Source organism: Eschscholzia californica, unplaced genomic scaffold (genome assembly GCF_041429995.1).
Source record: "Eschscholzia californica isolate CP2 unplaced genomic scaffold, dmEscCali1.0.p SCAF_5, whole genome shotgun sequence".
Classification (NCBI taxonomy): Eukaryota; Viridiplantae; Streptophyta; class Magnoliopsida; order Ranunculales; family Papaveraceae; genus Eschscholzia; species Eschscholzia californica.
In genome coordinates this window covers 48533658-48545058 of record NW_028238472.1, presented here as the reverse complement: position 1 = coordinate 48545058, position 11401 = coordinate 48533658, and the positions used below count along the sequence as shown (strand labels likewise).

At 36.6% G+C, this 11401-nt stretch overlaps 1 protein-coding gene and 1 pseudogene across 1 annotated transcript; both read right to left on the bottom strand.

Moving 5' to 3' along the window:
• Positions 1-2339: 2339 nt before the first annotated feature.
• Positions 2340-2930, bottom strand: LOC147540020 (pathogenesis-related protein PR-1 pseudogene; annotated as a pseudogene).
• A 2011-nt stretch (positions 2931-4941) lies between these two features.
• Positions 4942-10486, bottom strand: LOC147540019 (calmodulin-binding protein 60 D-like). Its single transcript, XM_086641981.1, has 8 exons — positions 10026-10486; positions 8223-8298; positions 8059-8117; positions 6990-7483; positions 6739-6899; positions 6436-6639; positions 5848-6076; positions 4942-5725 (listed from the first exon to the last, which is right to left on the bottom strand). Exons 1-8 carry the CDS (start codon positions 10130-10132, stop codon positions 5145-5147), a joined length of 1911 nt encoding a protein of 636 aa, XP_086498107.1. The 5' UTR covers positions 10133-10486; the 3' UTR covers positions 4942-5144.
• Between the last annotated feature and the right edge of the window lie 915 nt (positions 10487-11401).

Sequence of the window (11401 nt, the reverse complement as noted above, 5' to 3'; positions counted from 1 at the left end):
ATATCTATATTAGGAGGTAGTGTTGTGTATGAAACAACCAGGGTTAGTTCTCAAATAACTATGTTAGAAGGCAATATTTGACAAAGAAAGTAATGCGGCTTAGTTGGTATTGGTGTTGAATGCAGTTCAAATCCCTCCGTCCCCATTATTTTTTTTACCTATTTTTCTTTTCTTTTAGATTTTTCATTTCTTTTCTAGATTTTTCATTTACAGGCTAGCCAGAGCTAGGTGTGGATCCTGGCTCCGCCCTTGGACGTAGATTCACTAAAAGACAAGGTTTTTTCAAAATTTGATTACGGTGAGGACTACTTTTATTTTTAAATGAGGAAATTTAGATATTTTAGTGGGCATTCTAGCCGGACACTCTATCATTCCCCATGTGGAGTGGTGGTAGAGAAGATGAAAAACAAGGACTAAAACACAAATTAATAAAACTAGTACTTCCTAGAGCACGGGGAGGAGGGTAATTGAGAGAAATGATATAAAGAGGGGGAACCATGGTGAAAAAAATGGGGAAGAAGGAGTAAAAACAAGTTACCAAACTAGTATTCCCACCACCTTTTGTTCAAGAAGGAAGAGGATGAGGAAAAGGAAAACATAAGAAGTTGAGAGAGAAGATTTTTTTAGTTTGAAAGGAAAAACTAAAAATTGCATCTTTGCCAAATATTTCAAACTCATAAACTTAAAATGTGCACAACTAATAATTTAAAGGAATTGAATTTGTTCCAAAAATCTTTGACAGATCTTTTTTTTTTAGAAATCAATTCCTTCCTAACTGAAATTTGCTTGCATTTCAGGCTGATGTGTTTGAAATGTTTTCGGAAGGTTGATTTTTCGAGTTTTTCTCATAATTTTCTACTTCTCTTTTTTTTTTGGAAAAATACTTCTCTTTAAATTGGTAGTAAAAGTCATTTATTATCTCTTCTCTTCCTTGAAACTTCTTCATTTCAAAATCATATACATTTTATCTTTAAATCGCAAATTCAATACTTTAGGTCTTATCATTTGTACAATATTTTCTCTATTTTTTTGTTGATAAACAATGTTTCCATGTGTCTTATTATTTTGTTTCATTTTCTCCCTTTGCTTTTTGGTCCACCAAAGTTCTAAATCTTTGTAAAATTAGGGGATAGTTTCAATTTGACTACTTGTGACCAACTGAAATATTTGTCTTCTGTGTAATGTTCTTATGTGGCCTTCAAGATCATAATTCTAGAATTGTCAATTATCTTTTTTTTTTTGAGTTATTTCCCTAATGGCCCCCAACTTTGTGACCAGCTTCCCGCCTGACCCCCAACTTTGTGACCAGCTTCCCGCCTGGCCCCCTACTTTACGAAAAATACCCATATGGCCCCCTTCCGTTATAACACCGTCACTCTCTCTCCTCCATCATGTTTTCTCTCTCTGCCAAGTCACGCCACATCATCTTCTCCGGCATGGGTCGCCGGCCGGCCAAATTTCCGGTCGGCGACCTTCAAATTTTTTTCTCTCTTTCTCTCTAAAATTTTTTTTTTTTTTTAATTCTCTCCTCTCTCTCTCTCTAAACTCCAGCGAAGGGACCCATGCCGGAAAAGATGATGAGGTGGTGTAAAAGATGATGTGGCGTGACTTGGCAGAGAGAGAAACACATGATGGAGGAGAGAGAGTGACGGTGTTATAACGGAAGGAATATGGGTATTTTTCGTAAAGTAGGGGGTCAGGCGGGAAGCTGGTCACAAAGTTGGGGGCCATTAAGAAAATAACCCTTTTTTTTTCTATTCGTTTCAAAATGTTTTCCTCCGTGTCCTTTATCTATCTCTTGTCATTGGAAAAAATCGTCGGCAGACTGACCAATTGTCCGTATACTTTCAACCTTAACCTGAGATAAATAAAGTCAAATTTTTTCTTCCTCTCTTCTTCAGGGCCAACATCTCCTTCGCTCTTCATCCAACACCATTATCTTCTCTATCTGTCTATCTAGGAAACCCTAAACTGGTTTTCAATTTAGAGTTTCAGTTCAGTCGACTCGAACCTAGAGGCATCTATTAAATGCTACTTACGCTAGAGGCATGTATTAAAAGGTACCATTTTCCCAGTAGCATTTAGTAGAAGAAACAATAATTTTAGTTAACTCTGACCGAATTATGTGATCAAGTCTTACATGATATGGCTTGTTTCAAACAAGAATATTAGCACAACTATCTTTAACAAAAAAAAAAAGCACAACTAATACAGCTTATATATTTCGAAACAAATTAATTAAGAAACTTTCCACATTATATTGACATCAAATAATCAAATTACGCAAAATTAATGGCAAACAAACAAATAAAACATTTTCTGTAGAAAAAATCGATAAATTAATATGGTTTTTCGTCATTGTAGTTACCCGGTGGATCGTAATCACAAATCATAAAAACACCCAAACCATTATCACAAGTAACTTGAGCACACCCAACTCTTTTGGTAGTTGCCCAAACAATTTGTGTATAGTGACCGCATTGTTGACCATCTGCACATGTATTACTCCCTCGGTCATACCATTTTTGCTCGGCTAACCAAGCTCCAACAGCCTGAGCTGGTGTCCAACCATAACCACTACCCCAGAAAATGTTCTCACCATAAGGCCCGTCAGAATGAATTAAAGAACAATCAGAACGCCTTTGTTCGGCATAATATTGAGCGAATCTAGCCAATTGATTGTTCCATAGCAACGGAGGCAGGCCTAGCGAGTAACGAGCTGCATTATGGTAAGCCAAAAATTGGCTAGCTTCCATACTCAAGTTGGGGTTGTGATTGTGGCCATTATCCTGGCCGTATCCTGGCCCGGGCATAACCTCATTTCCCTTCAAGTTGTTAGGATGAGCTTGAAGAGTGAAGCTGCATAGGAATAGAGATACTACTATGAGGATGGCATTGCCCATGGCACAATTGAAGTTTTGGCTCTTCATTTGTGCGTGAGATTGTTACTAACTTAGGGTATGTTCATGTACCTATATATATACATATTATTTGAAAAGTAGGTTTGGATTTTTCAACGGTTTGGTGGCACCCATGTTCGAAAATGAGCACCACATCTATGGCTTTTTGTAAGAGAACTTTTCAATAGTTTATGGTAGAAAGGAAATATACTATATAATATGTTTGTTTATTTATAATTATTATAAATACAGTAATTACCAAGTTAAAAAGTCTTTTAAGTTGTAACTCACCCGATCCAAGGGTCGCCGGCAGAACTCAATCTCATCTTTTTCTTTCTTGGAGTTTTAGCTCACTATATATTCTTTTAATCACAAATTTAAGAGAATATTTTAACTTTACCCTCTATTTAAGTATTCAACTTTCATCTAAGAAACTCCGTTGAGGACACGGACGGACAATTCTACAGAGAAATGTCTGGCTAAAAAAACGGCCACGAACGGACATTTTTACAGAGAAAAATCAAAATGTCCGTCCGTTTGGTCCGGTTGCCCGAACGGACAAGTTTGAGTTGCGTCTGTTCTGCTCGGATCAGATGGGTAGTTGTCCGTGGACTACCCGTCCGGACCGTTTCCCATCCCTACCCCTCAACTGTTATGTACATTTGGAGGATAATTTGTAGAGGAAGGAGGGACATTACCACTTATAGGGTGCTTTCAAATTTCTCATTTTTGTTATCTCCTGCCCTAATTTCTTTTTGCAGGGAGATTACATTGTGCTATAGTTGGATTATATAACATTAAAGAAAAAATATAGATAGTAAAATATGATATTTCTAGCTTATGAGTCAACAGTTGCTATTAAGGAGAAATATATCAACATTATTTCATAAGTTTCCTAGTACAACATTATCTATGAAGTATCAAGCAGAATTACAGACAAATATATCCACCAAATACGAATCTGATCAAATTTACTCATTATTATCCGAGGAAATGCTTAAACACGAATCCCTTTAAACATATCAAGATTCAAGAGGTTATTTTTCGACAACGGAAACAAGGACAGAAGCAACTAATTAAATGGTTGCCAAAACTAAGAAAACACCCAAATAAAGATCTTTCTGTTTCTTGTCTAGGAACAAAAACTGGCAGACCATAATCAGGATTAGGAACAATATATTGCTGATAAGATTGTTGGCCATTACTAGTAGTAGTAGAAGAAGAAAGAGGTAAAGGAGTAAACAGAGGAGTGATCTCTGAAACAATTTGTGAAGATGAAAATTCAGTTTGTGATATAGGAGGATCAAAATTAGAAGGTTGAAAATTGTGGGTTTGTTCGTAATTGAACCATGGTGGTAACGGCGGAGCGGACGGACGGATTGTTGAGCAAAAACAACAATGTGGAGGAGGTGGTAGTGGTGGTGGTGGAGGAGGAGGAAGGTGATGGGTAGTAGTCTTCTTTCTCTTCTTTTTCTTAGACCAAATTTTGATCTTCTTAAAAGCTTTGATCATTTCTCAATGAAATTAAGAAACTCAAGTTTGGGTGTTTGTACATTAATGGAGAACTAGTGTATGGGTGTGTGGGTGTGAGAGAGGGATTTGATGGTCTCTCTTTGAACTACATAAGCATTGGATTTTGGCTCTTTTGAATCTTATGATTTTAAAAAAAAACTTTCTTTTTTCTAGCCGTTGCCATTATCACTTTGAGACCCCACTGGCCACCTAACTTTTCTTTAGGACATTTCCTAACTTTTCTAGCAAATGCTAGTTGGCCCCGACAGTTGACGTGACATGTTTTCCGTACGCTTGTTCAAGAGATTGTTCCTCTGCGAAAAGGATCTGTACAACTTATTCAATACTAGGTGGTATCTGACTTGTCCGATGCTAAATCGTATAACCCAAATAGATGCAAAATGAATCAGTTATTCAGACAAGTCAAACATCTTTAATTAGACAAACACAAATATTTTGAATTCTAGTTTTTGAGGAAGGGAGGGAGGGAGGGAGAGAGGGAGGGAGGGAGAGAGAGAGAGAGAGAAGGTTGGTTTTTAAGTTGATTACTTACTATACATGCCAAAACTGTACAAGCTGAGCTATCTGTTCAATGATGAAATTGGACACAGTATACCAAACAAAGTCATTACTAAACCTAACACCACTTCATGAAGGTTTCAGTTTTCAATGAGTGAAACCCTAGTTGAGCTAACAACTAAGTAATTAACACAAACCAACAGAATATATTTGCTAATCATCTAACTCAATAATCTGAGCCCTCTTAGCTCTCCTTTCAGCAGCTATTTTTCTTATAAAGAAACCCCACCTTAAAGCTGCCTTTATCTTCAGCCATCCCACAACTCCTTTCCCTGACGGGCGATTTTGATCCTCGTCGTAGTTGTTATAGCTCGTTGATGATTGTGCAAACGGAGTGTTAGCTGCAAAACTGAACATATCGTCGGTTGTGTTTACAGAGTTGTGATTACCTATGCTGAAAAGCCGGAGTAGATGTTGCATATCTTCGTTCTCTAGTATTTCATTACTTCTCATTCGAATTTCATCTTCCTCCATTACAAAATTGTCATTGTAAGACGTAATAAGATTTGATTGCTCAGTTGATGGACCAACAGGCTGGAATGTCGAACTGGATGTCTGTGCGGGGCCCAAAGCCATGTCAACTAGGCTATTGTTATTTGTCATGGGGGATAAATATGAAGCAGTGGTTAGATGATTTTGTGAGGCATTAGAGCCATCAAACTGTATATCACCATTAGAGTTTACTGCATGTTGAGGATTGATCATGTAGTTCGTTGTCGTTTTTCCACTAAATCCTGCAGTAATGTAGCAAATATAAGTTTGACGAACCTATTTAAGATCTAGAACGAGATATATCAAGTGGACTTGTCTGCAAGTTATAAATGGTTTTGAGTTCATATTAACTGCAGTTGCTTACCATCGGCATTCAAGCTCGAAGCTACTAAAGGCTGCTGAATTTGACCAGGGAGTCCCATAACTGATGCTTGCTGATTGAATGAGGCAGGATAATCTTGCCGGTTCGATGGAACTTCTGATTGAGCAATCAACTGATTGTTCTCCTTAAAACTTAAAAGTGCCTTCCCGTCATACTCTACCACATTCATCCAATTATCATACGCTTTCTTAACCAAGGTATCAACATAAACCTTAAAAAAAAGAAAGTAAAATTGATTTCAGTTAACAATTTAAGTACTTCCCTGAGGTTAATTCTTTATCACTCTGGTAATTCATTTTGTGGAGGAAAAATAATGGGTCCAAGTATAGAGCATTTAGGTGACGATTCTTGAGTTTCAAGAGTGCTTTTGTGAATTTCACGGTAGAGTGACCACATTCTCATAGAAGTTTACTATGTAGCAAAAACATCGGTGCAGTAGTAGGCCCGCTTTTTGAGCCGTAGGGAAAAAAGAAGAAAAAGAACAAGATAGAACACTTGCTAACGAAATGTTATAAAGCACAAGATGGGAAATATGAAACAGAAGGGTTATTAACATGTAATGTTACTAACCTTCTGGGAATCAGAAAGAGAATCAGCCGAATAATACTGTGTTCCTGCTATAAGACCACTCAACTCGTAGATATTGTTAAAAACAACACCAACACTCCTTGTATCATCGGCATAAAATATATAAAGTTTTCCACTCAAAGCGCAAGTTTTTGCGTGTTCTATAAGAGCTTCCCACATCTTATTTGACATGCCACTACCAAGAATCTACAACCATCAATCAGGGAAAAAACATTAGGTTGGAGCATCAAAAATAGAACCCGGAATTTTGGTAATGCGATAACCAATTTCTAGACTCTTACTTACACTTCGCAATCTTGACGAATCTCTAACAACAAGGCGGAGAAATCCTTCAACTGTGGTTATTCCAGCCTTATTTAGCCTCTTGTGGAATGACCCATCCTTGCCAATCTTCTCCAGTCTCCAGACCTCGTCATTCAGTGCTGGTGGATAATGTTTTTTGTATACTGAAAAGACCACAAGATATATTTAGAATCAAAAAGAATTTAGACATATATTAGAAACATCAAATATGTAACAGCAGATATGAAAACTACATTCTCCTCTGTGGTCTTTCACAGTAAATGCCTCAGTTTTTGCTTCACGAATACGAAGGCCCTCACAGTAGCCGGAGGCAACTTTTAACCCTAGCCTAAACTTCCTGCTTCGTATCCAGCTGGAGTTATCAGTAAATGTCAGATCTCCTAGAGTTCCGACACCTTCCTTTAGCGTTAGCTGCAAATCCCCATTTAGAAGTGGTGGTTTTCCTTCTCGCTCTTTAACCATATGGCTTTGAAATTCTTCTTGGGTCCAGTTATCATTGTCTTCATGGTTAAAATCTCCTTCCAAAACAACAATATCCAATTTGGCTGAGGATTCCGGTCCGAACGTTACAACATGGCCTGTATTTGAATCAAGCAAAACAACATGGATAGCGGCACCTTGTTCTCCTTCTACTTTACCTCCCGTGAAAAGGGGAAGGGACAACCTAGACCTGAAGTGAAGTTGCAAATTTCTTCCATCGGGTCCTTCGATTCGCTGTGGTGAAGACCTGGTAGTAGACTCAACCGGTTAGAGAAGAAAACCTTAGATGTGTTATGTAAATTATCTATATTCTGCAATACAAGAGGTGATATAACCATATATATCTTCTCCACGCTGCTTTTCGCACTTGACAATTTTGGCACTACATACTTTAAGAATTTGGGTTAATCTGCAACTAAAAGCTAAAAGACATAAATCTAGGCTGCTATGACAATGTATAGCAGGCAGAACTTAATGAACAAGAAGACTGGAAAGATGCCAACTTGATTAATTGACCAATTTCCTTGAGCAATAAGATCGTGTGGACATCAATAAATGACAATAAAAAGGCTGGCTATCAAGGAGATGGCAGATGTGATTGACATCAATAGAAGCACATCAACCAACAAAAAGCTGTTTATTTTATCAAGATTATAAGAGATAGAAATTTGTGTCAAATTCATTCTGAGACCCAAGAGATCTCCTATCTTAGTGGTTGAGAGTCGTGTATTTCATACAATCGTACTAAATATTTTTCACAAAATCTCATACTCAGATGAAATAATTTTCTAGGGTGAAGATTCATATTGTATATCCACCCACCTCCCACTTAGCATTGCTGGTCCCATTTTCGCCAGAGCACGCTCAACTTCTTCACTAACCTGTTTAACGAGTACACTTGGTTACCACAAAGAGGCGAAGATAAAACTGGTGTAACAAATACGACACCAATCAAAAAAACAAATAATTAAGTTTGTGTCTCTTACAACTCTACGAAGTATAGGCTCCAAGGATGAGCACAACTTTTGCAGACTATCCATCTTGAGAGCTTCCACAATTACACTGCACGGATTATGTGACATCGTAATAAATAGGATCATGCAAATATATAACTAATAGAAAACACAAAACATAGATTAAGAGCATCTACCAAAGCAGCACTCAAAATGATGCAGAACTAAGTGGCAGCTAAGGATACACTATAACTTGACTATTATACTAAAAAACTCCACCACTCCTATAATACTCAACCCAATTCTCGCTCTAGCCCCTACCTCTCATGGTATGGTTCATACAAGAGAAACAACAATAACAACTCATTTTTAGCCCTTATCTTGTGGATGGATGACTGACAGTGTCACCACTCACTAACACATCATGTTTAAATCTAGCATCTCTAAAAAAGTATTAGAAAGGAAAAGGAGTATCCAATATGATAAAGAAGAAACCTAAAATTTGCTTGTTTACAAGATTGATATGCCGTGACATTGTCTTTTTTTTTGTGAAACTTTGAAAATGAATATCTTATTGAGAAAGAATAAGATGATATAAGGCTAGGTGAACTATGTTATAGCATCATAGTCTCCCAATGGTTTACAAAATCATTGTAGGATTTACATTTGGCCCGTCCCATCTGTCTGCTCCAGTGGAAAAGTATTCCTTTAATGTCTTCCCCCCCTAGGATGCTATAGGATTGGCGTGCTTAAGTTTTGGTGTTTCTCTCTTCCCATATGCACCAGAATATGGCCATAGGGATTATGATCCATATCTCTTTTCAACCCTTGGGTATTTTCACACCACCCCATTGAATCATTGATATATGGCTAGGCCGACTAACTCTGGAATGCACCATTAAGACTTTGCCGCTTCGATGAAATAGTCGCAGAGGTAAGTGGCTAGTTTGCAATGTAGCAGGCTAGCAGCAAATGGCTGACTGTTTCTTCCTCTTTGTTGCATATTACACATCTACTCGCAATATGCCTTGACATTGTTCAAAAATCTGCCTTGGCAATGTATGTTTTCTCCTCAAAAATTAAAACCGAGCTCGCACAATTTCTTCTGCTACGAGAAAATTCATTCTGTAAGATTCAAGAACGAGATAACACTTGCAACCATTTATCCGGACTCCGGAGTTCGTAGTTGTCTACTTTGAGTCTACAGCCACGTGTTTTACTAACTAGGGAAACGAATAATCAAATACTGCACCTATAACCAATACTTAGCGACCAAACTTTTATCGTCTTAATATCCAATGCTATCCATAACATACCAAACCATGACAATGAACCTTTCTTCAATTTAGATCACCAAAAAGATTACCCATAAATATCTACTCATTTCTTCTTCATAGTTACTTGTATACATGTGTTTCTGTGAGTGTGAAAAAGTCAACTGAATCTTTTTAGTATAATAAAAGCAAAAACAGCTAATCGTCCATAACTATAAAACCAACAAATTTCACAAGGTCGAAACTCGAAATTACGGCTTCCGGATTCATAGTAATATCTTATAACATACAAAAGTTCTCCTTTTGCACCAATTTTTGGAAAAGTTTACACCCCCAAGTTGGATGTTCTTGAAATCCACTCTCAAGTAGATTATACCTAATTCCTTGCATTAAAAATTGCTACTTGAGAAAAAAAATGACATGATTCCACCAAATTGAGCTGAATAACGAAGTACCCCTAGTCACTAAATTCATTTTTCATCATTTCCCCCAACAAAAATTTTCACTGAAAATTGAAAACAACAGAAGTAAGTAGAGAGAGAGAGATAAAATTTTGATATACCTAGCAAGGGCAGGTCGTTTTTTTTCTGGCTGATCATCTTCAGATTTATCTTGTTCCAATACTCGTTTAGCATTCGATCTCCCAACGTATCTGTTTTGCCTCTCCATTTCTTATCTCCTCAATACCCAAACTCAATTAAGAACAACAATCTGAAAGTAGTAAACCAAAACCCTAACCCTAAATAACAGAAAAAATCAACTAAAATTTAAAAAGTAAAGTTCTTTAAGTAGAAATTTTATAGTAAACTAAAAAAAGTTAGACATATTTGAGAAAGATAAAGCATAAAGGAACCAGCAATTTCAGGGAAGTAGATAGAGAGAGAAAGTAAAGAGAGAGGGGATTGGATTTGGGGGTACAAAAAAGAGGGGTACCGAAAAGAGTGAAGAAGGAGTGATTAATATGCTAATGATAATGTTTTGCTTGCGAGATTAGTGTTAATACATTTTTATAGTATTATCTCCTTGTTAAAAGAACTTTTTCACTTTTTTTTTCGGATTGGTCAACTAATATGAAATCTTGGCCGTCCATTTAGACTTTAGATAATATTTAAGGATATTAAAATGATTGTAGTCAATGGGGCGGTTGTGATTTAGACTAGAGGAAGAATCTGGTCACGATAAATTGATTATGGATGAATGGATCAAAAATCAATATTTAGGTCAACTATTGGTTGGTCAAGTGATTCACGGTGTTTACATAAATCCTAAAAACCTGGATGTCATAGGTTCGATTCCTACGGGAAGTGGAATATGTGGTTATTGAATTTGAGTTATTAAAGGCATAAATAATGTAATACGTACGTCGGACTTTAAACCTCTTTCATGTTGTTGGGTTTTAAGCCTCTTTCATTACTAGTCTAACTCAGACGGTTATCGTGTTTATCACATCTTCGCGGTGTATCAATGTCTTGTAACGACTAACGTAGATCGTAGTTGATTTCTTCAAAAAAAAAAAAAACATTAATGTTTAGGGGTTTTCTTACTTTTGAGGAATTTTAGAAGGTGTTGGAATTTTGAAGATTATGAATTTTATTACTCTATAGAATCAGATGGAGTATTAGTTTTCTAATATTTAAAGCTTGAATTCAATTTTCAATAATCATAATTTTTTTTGATAAAAGTACTTGGAGATGTGCTTGTTGAAGTTGAGAATGTGTCTTCTCCTTTTTATAAATAACAGTTGAAAAAACTTATTTTACATTTTACAAAATAAAAAAAAAAAGTAATTGGATTGCAATAAGATTAGATATGTGACAGATGGAATTTTGACGATCATCACCGGTTCAAGATATTTGTTGATTGTGAGATATTAGGTACTGAATTATAATTCTTAGATGGCACTGGGACACTTCACAAAGATTATGTGGCTCTAATAGA